The sequence below is a fragment of the Salmo trutta genome, chromosome 27 (assembly GCF_901001165.1).
Source record: "Salmo trutta chromosome 27, fSalTru1.1, whole genome shotgun sequence".
Classification (NCBI taxonomy): Eukaryota; Metazoa; Chordata; class Actinopteri; order Salmoniformes; family Salmonidae; genus Salmo; species Salmo trutta.
This window is the reverse complement of record NC_042983.1, coordinates 12,621,533-12,640,160: the sequence shown is the minus strand read 5'-3', so window position 1 is coordinate 12,640,160 and position 18,628 is coordinate 12,621,533. Positions and strand designations below refer to the sequence as shown.

Sequence of the window (18,628 nt, the reverse complement as noted above, 5' to 3'; positions counted from 1 at the left end):
ATGACATAGTACAATGCATTTAGCAGACTATAACACATTTCCCCTGTCTGTGACATTTTTAAAGGGGAAAGGGTTATCAGAAATGAAGGGTACAATGGGTTATCAGAAATTAGATTTTCCGAGATCTCAGCAGTCTCATTTTTTATTTTATTTTTATTTAACCTTTATTTAACTCATCAAGTGAATGCTCTTGGAAGTTTTCAGTCTTTAATCACAGACAGTGATATTTTGCTGTTAAACTTTCCAGACCGACTTCAAAGTCTGGCTCTTAATGATAGTTTTGGTTTGTATTTATATTCCTGGCTCTTTCTTTTTTTTACCTTTCACCTTATCTGTTTAAGTACGGAGACTCTGATGCACCTTGTCTACTATACAGTCGTGGCCAAAAGTTTTGAGAATGACACAAATATTAATTTTCACAAAGTCTGCTACCTCAGTTTGTATGATGGCAATTTGCATATACTCCAGAATGTTATGAAGAGTGATCAAATGAATTGGAATTAATTGCAAAGTCCCTCTTTGCCATGCAAATGAACTGAATCCCCCAAAAACATTTCCACTGCATTTCAGCCCTGCCACAAAAGGACCAGCTGACATCATATCAGTGATTCTCTCGTTAACACAGGTGTGAGTGTTGACGAGGACAAGGCTGGAAATCACTCTGTCATGCTGATTGAATTCGAATAACAAACTGGAAGCTTCAAAGGGAGGGTGGTGCTTGGAATCATTGTTCTTCCTCTGTCAGCCATGGTTATCTGCAAGGAAACACGTGCCGTCATTATTGCTTTGCACAAAAAGGGCTTCACAGGCAAGGATATTGCTGCCAGTAAGATTGCACCTAAATCAACCATTTATCGGATCATCAAGAACTTCAAGGAGAGCGGTTCAATTGCTGTGAAGAAGGCTTCAGGGCGCCCAAGAAAGTCCAGCAAGCGCCAGGACCGTCTCCTAAAGTTCATTCAGCTGCGGGATCGGGGCACCACCAGTACAGAGCTTGCTCAGGAATGGCAGCAGGCAGGTGTGAGTGCATCTGCACGCACAGTGAGGCGAAGTCTTTTAGAGGGTGGCCTGGTGTCAAGAAGGGCAGCAAAGAAGCCACTTCTCTCCAGAAAAAACATCAGGGATAGACTGATATTCTGCAAAAGGTACAGGGATTGGACTGCTGAGGACTGGGGTAAAGTCATTTTCTCTGATGAATCCCCTTTCCGATTGTTTGGGGCATCTGGAAAAAAGCTTGTCTGGAGAAGACAAGTTGAGCGCTACCATCAGTCCTGTGTCATGCCAACAGTAAAGCATCCTGAGACCATTCATGTGTGGGGTTGCTTCTCAGCCAAGGGAGTGGGCTCACTCACAATTTTGCCTAAGAACATAGCCATGAATAAAGAATGGTAGCAACACATCCTCCGAGAGCAACTTCTCCCAACCATCCAGGAACAGTTTGGTGACGAACAATGCCTTTTCCAGTATGATGGAGCACCTTGCCATAAGGCAAAAGTGATAACTAAGTGGCTCGGGGGAACAAAACGTCGATATTTTGGGTCCATGGCCAGGAAACTCCCCAGACCTTAATCCCATTGAGAATTTGTGGTCAATCCTCAAGAGGCGGGTGGACAAACAAAAACCCACAAATTCTGACAAACTCCATGCATTGATTATGCAAGAATGGGCTGCCATCAGTCAGGATGTGGCCCAGAAGTTAATTGACAGCATGCCAGGGCGGATTGCAGAGGTCTTGAAAAAGAAGGGTCAACACTGCAAATATTGACTCTTTGCATCAACTTCATGTAATTGTCAATAAAAGCCTTTGACACTTATGAAATGCTTGTAATTATACTTCAGTATTCCATAGTAACATCTGACAAAAATATCTAAAGACACTGAGGCAGCAGACTTTGTGAAAATTAATATTTGTGTCATTCTCAAAACTTTTGGCCACGACTGTAGGTATGAAGTCTCATAGCGTTTCTGGTTTGGATATTCTAAACCCTGCGGCACAGTGACATTGTAGGGGCTTAATTGTATCTGTGTGTCATACTTCCAGTGTGATCTCCACAGGTAAACCATGTTGCCTCTTCTCAACAGATGGACAGAAACAGCAAGTAAACAGGCCATACTAATGAAGATCTTCTCCACAAGCCATTGCAAAGAAAACATTTTGGGGATGAGAGCTTTGAGGTTCTGGGAGATTTGCCATTGGAGCTGAACGGTTGGCGGTTGCAAGCTGTCACCTTTCACGAGAGGGATCACATCAGTGGAAACGCAGTGGTGTCATCTGACACCCTGAGTGGGGTTCAGTAGCGGTATGAACCCAGTCTGAATCCCAATCGCTGCTCTCATAACACTGAGGCAATCTAAGAAGCAACTGAAAGTAAAATATGGAGTGCCTCTCTGCGTGAGACTCGGAAACAGCCTAACATCCCCGCAGTTTTGTTTTCCGCAGTCCTTGTTATTTTGCTCCCGTCACTCGCCGCTTCTTCTTGCTGGTTGAAGAAAATTCCATTAGAGGATGAGCGGATGCACATTGAGCCAGGAAGTCTGTCTGCCATTTGCTGCTGCCTGACAGAGTGGAGAGAGGTATTTTAACATAGGCCACGGGCGACTGACATGGTTTGAACCCTGGTCTCTTACACGTCAGAAGAGCACATTAGCCCGCTAAGCTAAAGCTTAGTCAGTGGTCCAGGAAGCCAATGCAACTCTACGTCTAAAGCAATGTTACTCATCATCAGTGATGTAGTGGAGGGTAAATACAGTTTACCCACCTTTTTATATTTTGCGCGACAGTTTACCCACCTTGCAGAAAAATCCATTGTAAGTATAGGGAACGTTACTTTTTTCACCATGACTGAGGATCAGAGTTTACCTTCCTATTTTTTTTACCACTACAACACTGCTTATCATGTGAGTGTGGTCCAGAGTACTGGTTTTACCCTGTGTTGTTTTTACGCATTATTGAGCAGCAACAGCAAACAGAACCAGCTCAGGGATTTGGTGGTGATTGGTTTGGAGCTGCATTTGTTGTGCTGCTGCCAAAACAATTGGGCTTTGATAATACCTCAGAGAACAATTTGTTGTAGCTACAATTTCTCACTCTGCTGCTGATTCATCTTTTCATGTTTTTTTCTCTTGAGGCTGAATATTCTGTTGATTGGAGCAAAGCAAGGAATCCTTACAATGCCACAACGTATTAGTGCAAATAGAGGGGTTAAGCTTTGGATGAAAACCGACAAGTCCGCTAAAAGGATGTATAAATTAAATTGGGTTTTATTACAAACCACTCTGAATTGGTACAGTAGATATTGCTAAGTGTGTAAAGCTACTTGAGATATTGAATTAGACTAGCCTCAAGCCATTCAATATAATTCACATACCAGACACAATCAAACATCGAATGATTGCATTCACTAAAACCCATGAGTAGGTTGACTCATTATCTACAACAATGAGAGACGTCCCAGACAAGGCAACAAAATACAACAGTAATATGCTTGTGCGATTCATCACTGAAATATATTGGACTCTCATTCAGAGTAAAGATTATTGTGACTCAGGTTGGGCAAACTACTGGGGAAAACGACAATGGCATATGCTCCAGCTACCACAGTGTTTGGCCAGAACTCTGAATGTCAGTGCACCTCTATGACTAATCGTGTTACTGTACTGTTGACCACAGTGTTTCAGCACTGTGCTTGTACCATTGGGTTGGACCTGTATACAATGTGCAGAAACATTCATTTGTTCAGTCAAGGCAGACAATATGCCTACCATGATGTAGTTCTGTGACTATGAAGTAGAATAAATCTGGGAAGGAAGGGTAGGGGAATCAAGTATACAAGATTTTTCCAGGACACTTACGACAGGTTTATTAGATTGACTTATAGGGCACTTTTAAAGGACTTTTCGTGTCTGGGGTAAAACTGTACATTGCTTATTCACTATGGCAAAGCCACCAAAAAGAGCTTCAAGCTTTTTAGCGTAAACACAAGCATATCTACAGACGTGTGTAATCCTGTCCTATTGTGATGATTCATGTTGTATCACTGACACATCCTCAACCCAATATCCTCTACTTCCTCTAGTTTCATTCTTCAAACTACACATTAGCAAAACACCTTAATTATCCCACAATGAGGTAATTACAGGGAAACATCTGGTTGTTCCACCGTAAACACACAGGTGCTATTCCCTGTATTACGAGGTTTGCAGCACGCTATTGGGAGATAAAGGTTTGCATTCAAAATGACAGCCTAGTTCACTACATAGTGCACTAATTTTGACCAGAGCTTTATGGGCCCTGTTCAAAAGTAATGCACTATATAGGGAATAGGGTGCCATTTGGGACTCAGAGGAGGATGATGTACTGTTCCTATGCACTCAGATGGACAGATGTGTCTGTGCAGATATGAGGACGAGAAAGACTGACTACGATCAAACATCAATCTAGGTGCCCTATGTCCAAGTGCATATCTATCTTGATGTTCAGTCGCTCACCTCAGAATCCATTTCTACAGAGGCGCCCGCAACATGATACATTAAAGTCATTACAGTGATAAATTATGCAATAACCTTAAAAAAGTGTCTAACTTCGGCTTTTTCGATAGATGTCAAACTAAAAGACATCCCCATTTTGTGAATGATTTAAAGGAAAAGTGGAGTTATGCATGTCAAAAGTGAAGCTGAGATGTTATAAATATTGATGTCTTGGATGTGGTCGAGTGATCTGTTGTTCAAGAAGAGGAAAATAACTCCCTGTGGTTGGTTTTAAAAGCTACAATGTGGGCGATCCATAAAACACGGGAAAGGCATTACGCATAAAGTCTTGATTTTCTGCTCTTTTCAAAAAATGCAAACCAATGGGTCATAGTGACTCGTATTTGGAAATGATCAGAAGGATATCTAGAGACCCAATGTGCCATCACAACAATTTAAGCTTGCATGGCAACACATGCAAAGGTCTGAAAGTGGAAAGAACTGTTTCAAAAGAAGAAGTGCACAATAGCACCATTTAGCAATTATAAGGCAAAAATACTTTATAATCTAGTACAGTATATCTGTCTATAAATCATGTAATACGCCAGTTTCCTAATGAAAAGGAAATATTTTCACACGGATCTAACCTCTCATTTAGGAGGGCAAGGACACATTCATATCAGGACTGTAGGGAATCATTAAATTAAAGTTTCAAAATAACCACCATATGAAATCTCTCGCTCTTCCCAAAGTGTCATTATCCTGTAGATAGAATGCAGATTGTCAGAAGAGGCGGTGAATTCATTACAGAGATTCAGATTCCTAAAGACTGGAACTGATGAAATGATTATCATCTGTTACTGAAAATGTTTGGTAGATGATTCCATATCTACATATCATTACTGGAAAATATATTTAATTCCTTCACAGGCTCCATTCCCCCACTCCAATCTGCTGGGGAGTTGTCTGTTGGCTCTCCAATATACTGTAGAATTACTGATGAATACTATTAAGGTATGGGGTATGGGAGATGAGACAAAATTACATTTCTAATTCCTTGTCAGGATTTCTCACTCTCCAGGCTTTATTAACAAAATTGCTCTCTGTCAGGCGGTGGGTGTAGCTGGTGCATGAAGTCAGGCGCAGGAGAGCAGAGATGAGTGAACAATGCACTTTACTTAAGAAATAGCACAAGTAACAATACCAATGTGCGAACAATAACGGTTGCCACAAAACACGGGTGAAAACAGCACCCGGAAAAAACCAGCCGGAAACGTACCGACCTGAACAATAAACAATCACACACAAAGACATGGGGGAAACAGAGGGTTAAATACATGACCAGTAATTGGGAAATGAAAACTAGGTGTGTGGGAAACAAAGACAAAACAAATGGAAAATGAAAAGTGAATTGGCGATGGCTAGAAGACCGGCGACGTCGACCGCCGAGCGCCGCCCAAACAAGGAGAGGAACCGACTTCGGCGGAAGTCATGACAGTACCCCCCCTTGACGCGCGGCTCCAGCAGCGCGCTGACGCCGGCCTCGGGGATGACCCGGGCGAGGCGCAGGGCGATCCGGACAGAGACGGTAGAACTCCCACAGCATTGAAGGGTCCAACACGTCCTCCACCGGAACGAGTCCAGTATAGATCGAAATGAATACGCCGGGGCCCCCTCGATGTCCAGAGGGGGCGGAGGAACCTCCCGCACCTCAGACTCCTGGAGCGGACCAGCCACCACCGGCCTGAGGAGAGACACATGGAACGAGGGGTTAATACGGTAATCGGGGGGAAGCTGTAACCTGTAGCATACCTCGTTCAGTCTCCTCAGGACTTTAAATGGCCCCACAAACCGTGGACCCAGCTTCTGGCAGGGCAGGCGGAGGGGCAGGTTCCAGGTGCGAACACCGGGGCCTCACTGCGGTGACGGTTTGCGCTGGATTTCTGGCGCATCACGGCCCGCTAAAGGTGAACATGAGCGGCGTCCCATGTCTCCTCTGCGCGCCTGAACCAGTCGTCCACCGCAGGAGCCTCGATCTGGCTCTGATGCCAAGGCGCCAGAACCAGCTGGTACCCCAGTACGCACTGGAAGGGGGAGAGGTTAGTAGAGGAGTGGCGGAGCGAGTTCTGGGCCATCTCTGCCCCGTGCACGAACGCCGCCCACTCCCCCAGCTGGTCCTGGCAATGAGACTTCAGAAACCTACCCACATCCTGGTTCACTCTCTCCCCCTGCCCGTTACTCTCGGGGTGAAAACCCGAGGTAAGGCTGACCGAGACCCCCAGACGTTTCATGAACGCCCTGCAGACCCTCGACGTGAACTGGGACCCCAATCAGACACTATATCCTCAGGCACCCCGTAGTGCCGGAAGACGTGTGTAAACAAGGCCTCCGCAGTCTGTAGGGCCGTAGGGAGACCGGACAAAGGGAGGAGATGACAGGACCTAGAAAAACAATCCACAACGACCAGGATCGTGGTGTTACCCTGTGAGGGAGGAAGATCGGTCAGGAAATCCACCGACAGGTGCGACCACAGCCGTTGTGGAATGGGTAAGGGTTGTAACTTACCTCTGGGCAGGTGCCTAAGAGCCTTGCACTGAACCCTCACGTCCTTAGCCAAAGTGGGCCACCAGTACTTCCCACTAAGACAGAGCACCGTCCGACCGATACCAGGATGACCAGAGGAGGGTGACGTGTGGGCCCAATAGATCAGCCGGTCGCGGACAGCAGACGGAACATACTGACGCCCAGCTGGACACTGGAGGGGAGCGGGCTCTGTACGTAACGCCTGCTCAATGTCCGCGTCCAGCTCCCACACGACCAGCACTACCAGGCAGGAGACCGGGAGTATGGGAGTATGATCCATGAGCCGCTCCTCTGTGTCATACAGCCGGAACAGTGCGTCTGCCTTCACATTTTGGGAACCTGGTCTGTAGGACAGGGTAAACACAAAATGGGTAAAAAACATGGCCCACCTTGCCTGACGAGGATTCAGTCTCCTCGCTGCCCGGATGTACTCCAGGTTGCGGTGGTCAGTCCAGATGAGAAAAGGGTGTTTAGCCCCCTCAAGCCAATGTCTCCACGCCTTCAAGGCTTTCACCACAGCCAACAACTCCCGGTCCCCCACATCATAGTTCCGCTCCGCCGGGCTGAGCTTCTTCGAGAAGAAAGTACAGGGGCGGAGCTTCGGTGGCGTGCCCGAGCACTGAGAGAGCACGGCTCCTATCCCAGCCTCGGACGCGTCCACCTCCACTATGAACGCCAAAGAAGGATCCGGATGGGCCAGCACGGGAGCCGAGGTAAACAGAGCCCTTAGGTGACCAAAAGCCCTGTCCGCCTTAGCCGACCACTGCAAACGTACAGGACCCCCCTAGCACCATGGGAAACGCAGGAGAATCAATAAGGAAGAGACTGATTGTCTCCTTATGACCCTCCTGCGTCACCATGCCCAGGGGCGCGGTGACCTCCCTAATCAACCCAGACCCTAATGGTCGACTGTCTAGGGCGTGAACTGGGAAGGGCATATCCACTGGAACAATGGGGATCCCTAATTTATGGGCAAATGATCTGTCAATGAAATTCCCAGCTGCGCCTGAATCGACGAGTGCCTTATACTGGAAATGCGGGGAAAACTCAGGAAAAGTAATGTTCAAAAACATGTGGGCAACAGAGAGCTCTGGGTGAGCATGGTGCTGGCTCACCTGGGGTGACGCGAGAGTGCCATGCCTGCTGCCTCGACTCCCAGAGGAACCTCCCCAGCACCGACCGGCAGTGTGCCCTCTGCGGCCACAGATGGTGCATGAAACGGAACCTCCTCCGGTCTTCCTAAGCGCAGCACCACCCAGCTCCATGGGCGTTGGAGAGGTGGTGCTCGGGGATGGAACCGACAGACCCTGATCTGGATGTCCGCGGGTAGCCAGCAGGTTATCCAACCGAATGGACAGGTCCACCAGCTGGTCGAAAGTGAGGGTGGTGTCCCTGCAACCAACTCCCGACGGACGTCCTCGCGCAAACTGCAACGATAGTGGTCGATCAGGGCCCTGTCGTTCCATCCCATCCCACGCCAGCGGCCAGGGTCCTGAAGTCCAGAGCGACCTCCTGGGCGCTCCTCGTCCCCTTCCTTAGATTTACGAGACGTTCATCCGCCGCTCAGGCGGGTGGTCGAAGACTGCCCGGAAGCGGCGGGTGAAATCTCCAAAGTGGTCCAGCGCCGCATATCCTTCTCCCCACATGGCGTTGGCCCACTCCAGGGCTCTCCCTGAGGCGAGGGCGGACACCCTCTCTCGGTCCGAAGGCGCCGGGTGGACGGTTGCTAGGTAGAGCTCCAGCTGTAATAGGAAACCCTGACATTGTGCAGCCGTCCCATCATACTCCCGAGGGAGGGCAAGATGAATCCCACTGGGACTGGGTGAAAGAGGGGCGAGTAGTGGAGACCTTGGTTGAGCTGGCGGAGGCGGTGGAGGACCTCCCTTTCTCTCCCTTTCTCTCAGCGATCCATAGTCTGTAGGACGCGGTCCATGGTGGCGCCGAGATGATGGAGCATCGCCGCTTGCTCCTGGACGCGCTCCTCGACCCCAATAACAGGGGTACCTGCTCTTGCTGACTCCATGACGTTTCTTGGTGTGTGATTCTGTCTGGCGGTGGGTGTAGTTGGTGCATGAAGTCAGGCGCAGTAGAGCAGAGATGAGTGAACAATGCACTTTACTTAAGAAATAGCACAAGTAACAATACCAATGTGCGAACAATAACAGTTGCCACAAAACACGGGTGAAAACAGCACCCGAAAAAAACAGCCGGAAACATACCGACCTGAACAATAAACAATCACACACAAAGACATGGGGGAAACAGAGGGTTAAATACATGACCAGTAATTGGGAAATGAAAACTAGGTGTGTGGGAAACAAAACAAATGGAAAATGAAAAGTGGATCGGCGATGGCTAGAAGACCGGCGATGTCGACCGCCGAGCGCCGCCCGAACAAGGAGAGGAACTGACTTCGGCGGAAGTCGTGACACTCTGCAGCATAATCGAAGGGTTTATTTCCCAAATGCTATATCCACCAATTTTTCACATTTGTGATTTTTCATTAGAAATGATTGCATATTGGTACTTTCATGGGGGTGTAAAATAATACAGTTCTCCGATTTTTTTATTAATCGATTTTTTTGCAAAACAGTATATATGCATTGTTCAGTTGAAATGGAATGTCCGTATCCTGTATATTTGACTGTCTCACCTAGCTATCTTAAAATGAATGCACTTATTGTAAGTCGCTCTGGATAAGAGCATCTGCTAAGTGACTAAAATGTCAAATGTAAATGTTTTACATACAGATCTCATTTTACTGTATTGAAGTTTTTTAATATTGACGTCATAAATGTATCATTTGTAAATTTCTTAATTAGTAATATAGTTATTTGATACATTTGACTGTGTAAAACCTAAATCTAAGTTACCAATGTTTCAGAAAATGTATATATAGCGTTTTGAAATGAAACTCTTCAATTGGGCATTATAGATATGAGTCATATCTAGTGCTGCAGATAGAACGTCCATGCCATCTCATCACCTCCACTAACACAGGATGAAACAAGGAGTGACCTGCATCACTGATGACAAACATTCAGCCCTGCTCAGCTCAGCCTGTCTGTTTTAGGACAGCATTGGGTTGGAGGCTGTGACATCTGAATGCAACTGATGTTGAAACTAAAATAGCTGTGCAGCAACACTCACCATCCAACCTGACAGAGCTTGAGAGGATCTGCAGAGAGCAATGGGTGAAACTCCCCAAATACAGGTGTGCCAAGCTTGTAGCGTCCTACCCAAGAAGACTCGAGGCTATAATCGCTGCCAAAGGTGCTTCAACAAAGTACTGAATAAAGGGTCTGAATCCTTGCAGTATGTAAATGTGATATATTTTTTTTTTGTATACCTTTGCAAACATTTATAAAAACCTGTTATTTGCTTTGTCATTCTGGGGTATTGGGTGTAGATTGATGAGGGAAAAAAACTATTTAATCAATTTTAGAATAAGGCTGTAACATAACAAAATGTGGAAAAGGTCAAAGGGTCTGAATACTTTCCAAAGGCACTGTATTTATTGATGATTATTGATAAACAAATATACTTCTGGCCCAAAACATGAATACACCGATCAGAGAGGATCTATCTGTTAATCTAAAGTTGCACTGATAGTAAGTAGAGATTTGGCATTTTGTGTGCACTGTTTAGGTCACAACACTGTCCTATAAGCCTGTTAACCAGAAGCTTAAACCCAGATAGACGCTTATCCAGCAGAGGATAGTGCCTCTTCAGCAGAGGAGAGATTCTGATAACCCTCTTGTCAGTTATTTCCATACTGAAAGAGTTGCTGATAACGCACTTCACTGTTGTTTTGGTGAGGAATGACCTCATTGAAATATTAGATAGTGTTAGATGACATTAGATAATATTAGATACAGTGGTTGCATCCCAAATGTCACCCTATGCCCTATCCTGTATAGTGCACTACTACTTGCCCTATGGGTCCTTGTCAAAAGTAGTGCACTATAGGAAGTATAGGAAGTAGGGTGCCAACTATAGGAAGTAGAGTGCCAATTGGGATGCCAGTGAAGCGGCCTTTGCAACCAAACTGACTGGTTCACAAATCTATGGAATATTTAAACCCACACATTAACCAATATCACACAGAGTTAAATACAAAATGAGGGCACATTGTCCAAATCACTGACTGAGCAGTACTGGAACAAATTCTTGCACAATGCACAGGAGCTGCATCACTTTGCAAAGCCATGTAATAGAAGAAGATTGGGCATTTTAAATGTCCTCTAAATCTAATTGGGCCTTGTCTTAATCCATTGGCATGTCACTGTTGGACAATAAACAACTGAAAAATGGGCAATTACTTCAAATCGCTGCTGGACATGGTAATAGTTATTGGCACGCAAGGTTCTCACTCTGTACAGCCAATCCCAATTGCAATAGAATACAATTAGTGGTCTGTGCTCCATTTACATATCGGGTAATAAATCGGGATATAAATGTATGATTAAGTGTGTCAATAAATAGTTGGATGCTAAACATGGAGGGGTTGGTGACAGGAAGGAAGGATTCTACCAGACTGTGTCTGACTCTGTACACTTCAGGGAAAATACATTAAAAAAATGTTTTAAATAACAATGTTTTTATTGTCACACACCAGATAGGTTCAGTGAAATGTCCAGATAGGTGCAGGTTAAAAAAATGTTTGGGAATAACAATGTTTTTATTGTCACACACCAGATAGGTGCAGTGAAATGTTATTTTTACAGTTAGCCATAGTAGTTCAGCGCCTCTGGAGCAAATTAAGCTTAAGTGCCTTGCTCAAGGGCACATCGGCAGAGTTTTCACTTTGTCGGCTCAGGTATTCGAACCAGCAACCTTTTGGTTACTGGCCCAGTGCTTTATCTGCTAGGCTACCTGCTGCCCTAAATACATGGTGGCTCCCCGGCCCCTTACACTAGATAAAGCCCCCTGAATGAGAGGAGGCACCATATATTTGGTGAGGCAGTGCCTCCTGGCTTTGCTCCAAAGGCCTTGACAACTTTTGAGAAAGGGAATAAACTGACTTCACAAACACTTTCACCAAAATCCTGTTCATAATACTATAGTTCCAGCATTAATAGGCCTTTTGCTGGGCACCAAGGCCAAATACCACTCTGGTGATTTGATACAGTGAGTACACAACTTGTCTTTTAAGAGCCTGCCTCTATGGAAATTATTTTATGTTAACATTTTCACCTTGAAGCTGAGTTTTGTTGACGTCGACTGAATAGGGAGATTGAGGGAATGATTCGCTACTTCAAACAAATCAATAATGGCACAGGCTGCTTATCATAGGATTTGTATATACTATTGATAACATATGGCTGATTCTTACTGCATTTGGGGAATTGACTGTATAAAATGCTACATGGTGATGCATACTCAATATTCTCTACAAGGGTTAAAAGGACATCTCAAATGAAATGTCGGACTTTTCAGTCTATGGCGCTCTCATGTTCCATGAGCGAGTAGGACCATGGAACACACTGAGTTGTTTTGAACACGATTTAAAGGATGCTGTTTCGCCAGGCAGACCAAATCTCCTACAATACATTTCAATGACTAATGCCAACATAATGAAATAAAGCAGTTTTTTTAATTTGATAAAGAACCATTTTTTGGAATGTATTTTAGATTTCAGACAGCCTATCAAGATTATTGTATTGGGGCCAAGGGAATGAGAAAAGCAGAACTCAGTAGCCAAAGGCAGTGTTGTTTTCCCCTATGGGAATAATATAAAACTATTGGCTGAGGTCGTTGATTTCAGTTATTGATAGGGATCATGCCAAGTTAAGTGAACATATTACGAACTGTAGCATTGATTCTACTTGAGTAAAATATATTCACTAGTTGGCAACACCATGGAGAGCCACCATCCATTACAGGATGACTCACGCTGCACAAAATAACTGTACCATACTGACTGACACCATCTGAATGGCTGATATACCATTTGCATATTATCTTATTGACCATTGTCTGATCAAGTCCAATGTAACATACATAGGCTGTTTATAGTTGCTCTGTAGTAAAATGACAGTAACTCAGGATGTACATAACTATAGAGATATGATTCCACAATTAATACTGACAATTAAAAAAATATCTCATAATTGAGTAAAGACTATACTGAATGTTGTTTAGTATACTCCATACCGTTTAATTGGTTGTAGACAACGTCCTCGAGCCGCTCCAGCCTCTGAAGTATAGACTGCCTGTCCACTAAGTTGGACACTTTTCCATTCCTGGTTCTCAGTCTCTGGTCTGATATCCTGCCGATCTGAATGAGTTCCTCAGAACGGTCTTGTATTCTGCAGTACACTGAGAACAATATGATCCCCACAAAAACAAAAATGTTAACCGTGAGCAAAGTTTTTATTTTGCGTGCCACAGCCATGTAACCTAAGAGAACAGTCGGGCTTACGCCGTCAAGCCAAATAATAATCCATTTGGAGTATTTAGCTAACTCTCGGCTCTGTAGCAGTGAAAAGCAGACGCTTTCAGTGGAAGTCAACTTTGGGAGTCCTGAAACGAGGAGCTGTCTTTTCAGCACCACTGAGATCCCGGCGGCACGCTTGTCTTGGGCTGGTGTGGGGCTACTACTGTTCAAGCTTATGGTCTCCCAGACTGTGTATCCTGATGCTGTACTGAAGAAGTTGAAGGTTGACAAGCATGCTGGACAAAACAATGTTTTCTCTTTAGATCAACGCAGTACCCCTATACCTTTACAGACTCACTGCTGGTGGAGAGAAATATGTCTTCTGTGGTGTCCACTATAAATACATTACGTCAGACACAAACCATAGTCTTAAATAGGAGATCATATGTACTGTAGAAAAACATATCTACGTGCACTGTAATGTGGAAAGTCGTCAAATCTCAGTCACAAGGACAACATCAGCTCGTCCATCCATAACAGTGCATAATACCGTATTTGCGAAGCAGCATTCGATATCACTGCTTTGACATTTCCTCTCTCAAAGGCGTTGTGGTCACAGGATTCGTCCTGATCCTGAAATAGATTCGGATGTGTCTCGAAATGTGCACATGCCTCCCTCAATTATGCAGTGAGTTTCTTCCATCAATCCATCATTGGTCGCAATAGAACGTTGAGGTGGTGACAAAAGTTCAGAACGGGTTTGTCCTCAAATGCTGTCAAACGGTTCCGATGCTCGCACTGCCTCTCTGCATGGTGATCGAGCCAACCATTCTCTGTTGCCAGCTCTCGCATGCTGTCTTGCATCCCACCCTCTCTCCGTTCAGACGTCTCTCAGAGGAAGAGCGCAGGGAAAGCGCTACTGCGTTGTGACGTTTAGCGGCACAGTCATGAATATTCACGAACTGTCTCAGGGATAAAATAAACATGAATATAAAAATCTATTTTCTTGGAATTCTTACGGTGCACTGTATCCGGCCACTTAATAACAATAATCTGTCATTAGAAAATATATTTTGCAACCCTAGGCTATGTCCAATATGTGTATTGACTATTGTACCTCGAGTTGATGAGCTTGTAAGTATCATAGCTACTGTTTTTCCCATTGCAGCATTTGTAGTTATGTCCAGTCAGCCAACACATTCCAGAGGACATGTGCTCCTAATTTTTGTCCTTTCTAGTGGACATTAGTTTTTGGTCCATATCTCTAAGGCCTTTACATGCCACTGTGTTGTACCTTTGAGAGGCTTTTATCACCTTGATACATTTTTTTCCCTGGTTCTTCAAAACGGCTAGCATCACAACTATTACCACACTTGTTTCTAATAGGCAAATATCTCAGGAATAGTTTGGTGGGTTTTCAGAGCAGTGTAATAGTGTGTTTCACATTAAATAAGAGCTAAATAAGAGCTTATTAATACATGTTATCTGTAATGTACATTAGGATACGTTAACTATATATATATATATATATATATATATATATATATATATATATATATATATATACACTATTATTAACCCCCCCATGGAGGACAAGTATCTTTCAGTTTTTATTACTACTTTTTTGCTACATATGCATACATTTTACATATACATTTTGCATACACATTTTAACTATATTTTTTACTTACTGTGACCATTTACTGTATTGTAAAATGTTTCATATTTAATATCAACCAAGTCCTAATGGCCACTACAGTGTCTTTGAAACATATTGTTTTCACCCCAAAGACTTCTGTGATATAAAAAATATATCATTCCCAAACTTATTTTTGCTAGGTCTCAGGAAGCTATAAAAAATAACCCTGTAAGGACAATGCTAGAGGGTCAAATTAATATCAAATGAATTAAAACACGTTTGACCTGGCAAGATTGATTGTATTATCCTAATACCAACAGAATAAATCACACAAAATAGTCAGGTTGATTGAGATACCATAACCTATACATTTTCCATCTCCCCTTCAGAACAACAGCCAGAAAATGGTTTATCAATTATTGTTGGTATATGACTTAATTGATTGCTGATTGATTTCAAGTCAACCTCTTTAGAGATATCTTAATGTAGTTAGGCTACACAAAATGCAAACAGGTATCACAGGTGTAAGTAGCCTACGACGTAAAAACGTGTATCAACTTCACCTATCAGGTTTCAGGTAAGGCCCAAGTGCAGACTGTGTTGAAGTAGGCAGGCCAGGATTAGGTCAGACAGAGGTCAATAATCCAGAGTAGGGGCAAAGGTACAGGACGGCAGGCAGGCTCGGGGTGAGGCAGAGTGGTCATGCAGACGGACTAAGAGTCAGGACAGACAAGGGTCAAAACCAGGAGGATGAGAAAAAGAGAGAAACTGGGGAAAAACAGGAGCTGAGAAACCGCTGGTTGACTTGAACAAACAAGACGAACCGGCACAGACAAACAGAAAACACAGGTTTAACCTCTACGGGCCACGGGGGCAGTATTGAGAATTTTGGAAAAAATATGTGCCCATTTTTAACTGCCTCCTACACCAGCTCAGAAGCTAGGATATGCATATTATTAACACATTCGGATAGAAAACACTCTGAATTTTCTAAAACAGTTTGAATGGTGTCTGTAAGTATAACAAAACTCATATAGCAGGCAAAAACCTGTGAAAAATAGATAAAAAAAATGAGAATTTTGTGCCTGTACTATTTAGTGTCATTGTTTTAAAGATACCACAGTGAGAAAGGATTCAGTTCGCAACTCCTACTGCTTCCACTAGATGTCAACGATCTTTAGAAAGTTGTTTGAAGCATCTGTGATGAATACAGACCGAATTAGAAAGCTTACAAGTTGACACGTCATCACTTCATTTTTTGCGCCTGCGCATGAATCTGAGAAGAGTGTCTTTGTCATAATCGTTTATTCTACGTTTTTTAAGTCATGTTTAAAAAAAATCTGAGTGGTTGATCTCAGCTTGCATTTTGACTCAGAAAGTGATCTTGACTCAGAAAAGGTTGGTGACCATTGAACTAAAGTAATACTGCAAAAAAATCTGGAAAATAAATAAACTTTTTGTCCTTGTCACACCCTGATCTGTTTCACCTGTCTTGTGCTTGTCTCCACCCCCACCAGGTGTCTCCCACCTGCACCTGTACTTACACCTGCATTTTCTGTTGGTCTGTTGCCAGTTTGTCTTGTCAAGTCTTACCAGCGTGTTCTCCTGTTGTCCAGTATTTCTAGTTTCTATTATCTAGTCCTCCCGGTTCTGACCATTCTGCCTGCCCTGAACCTGCCTGCCATTCTGTCCCTTATTGACGCTGTCTTGGATAACCGACCTCTGCCTGCCCTGGACCTGCCGTTTACCTGCCCCCTGTTTTCTGAGATTTGAACTGTCTGCCTCCCGTGTCTGCATCTGGGTCTTATCCTATGTCACATTAGTCCTGAATACAAAGTGTTATGTTTGGGGCAAATCCTCTTCATATTTTCAAACACACTCTTAGAAAAAAAGGTGCCATCTAGAACCAAAAAGGGTTCTTTGGGTGTCCCCATAGGAGAACCCTTTGAATAATCCCTTTTGGTTCCAGGTACAGTTGAAGTCGGAAGTTTACATGCATCTTAGCCAAATACATTTAAACTCAGTTTTTCACAATTCCTGACATTTAATCCAAGTAAGAATTCCCTGTCTTGGGACAGTTACGATCACCACTTTAATGTAAGAATGTGAAATGTAGAGAAAAGCAGTAGATAGTACAGAGAATGATTTATTTCAGATTTTATTTCCTTCATCACATTCCCAGTGGGTCAGAAGTTTACATACACTCAATTAGTATTTGGTAGCATTGCCATTTAATTGTTTAACTTGGGTCAAACATTTCGGGTAGCCTTCCACAAGCACCCCACAATAAGTTGGGTGAATTTTGGCCCATTCCTCCTGACAGAGCTGGTGTAATTGAGTCAGGTTTGTAGGCCTCCTTGCTTGCACACACTTTTTCAGTTCTGCCCACATTTTCTATAGGATTAAGGTCAGGGCTTTGTGATGGCCACTCCAATACCTTGAATTTGTTGTCCTTAAGCCATTTTGCCACAACTTTGGAAGTATGCTTGGGGTCATTGTCCATTTGGAAGACCCATTTGCGACCAAGCTTTAACTTCCTGACTGATGTCTTGAGATGTTGCTTCAATATATCCACATAACTATCCTTCTCATGATGTCATCTATTTTGTGAAGTGCACCAGTCCCTCCTGAAGCAAAGCAGCCCCACAACATGATGCTGCCCTCCCGTGCTTCACGGTTGGGATGGTGTTCTTCGGCTTGCAAGCCTCCCCCCTTTTCCTCCAAACATAACGATGGTCATTATGGCCAAACAGTTCTATTTTTGTTTCATCAGCCCAGAGGACATTTCTACAAAAAGTACAATCTTTGTCCTCGTGTGCAGTTGCAAACCATAGTCTGTTTTTTTTATGGCGGTTTTGGAGCAGTAGCTTCTTCCTTGCTGAGCGGCCTTTCAGGTTATGTCGATATAGGACTCATTTTACTGTGGATATAGATACTTTTGTACCTGTTATCTCCAGCATCTTCACAAGGTCCTTTGCTGTTGTTCTGGGATTGATTTGCAGTTTTCGCACCAAAGTACGCTAATCTCTAGGAGACAGAACGCGTCTCCTTCCTGAGCGGTATAACGGCTGCGTGGTCCCATGGTGTTTATATGTACTATTGCGTACTATTGTTTGTATAGATGAACGTGGTACCTTCAGGCGTTTGGAAATTGCTCCCAAGGATGAAACAGACTTGTGGAGGTCTACAATTTATTTTCTGAGGTCTTGTCTGATTTCTTTGGATTTTCCCATGATGTCAAGCAGAGGCACTGAGTTTGAAGGTAGGCCTTGAAATATATCCACAGGTACACCTCCAATTGACTCAAATTATGTCAATTAGCCTATCAGAAGCTTCTAAAGCCATGACATAATTTTCTGGAATTTTCCAACTGTTTAAAGGCACAGTCAACTTAGTGTATGTAAACTTCTGACCCACTGGAATTGTGATATAGTGAATTATAAGTTAAATAATCTGTCAGTAAACCATTTTTGGAATTATTACTTGTGTCATGCACAAAGCAGATGTCCAAACCGACTTGCCAAAACTATAGTTTGTTAACAAGACATTTGTGGAGTGGT

The 18,628-nt window shown here is 43.8% G+C and overlaps 1 protein-coding gene across 1 annotated transcript in view; it reads right to left on the bottom strand.

The window, feature by feature from the left end:
* The window catches only part of LOC115164324 (polypeptide N-acetylgalactosaminyltransferase 9), a 90,318-nt gene extending 75,913 nt beyond the window's left edge, over positions 1 to 14,405 (bottom strand). The window contains exon 1 of the mRNA XM_029716693.1: positions 13,207 to 14,405. Coding sequence (XP_029572553.1) covers positions 13,207 to 13,447 — 241 coding nt within the window. The 5' untranslated portion in view covers positions 13,448 to 14,405. The remainder of the gene's footprint in view (positions 1 to 13,206) is intronic.
* Between the last annotated feature and the right edge of the window lie 4,223 nt (positions 14,406 to 18,628).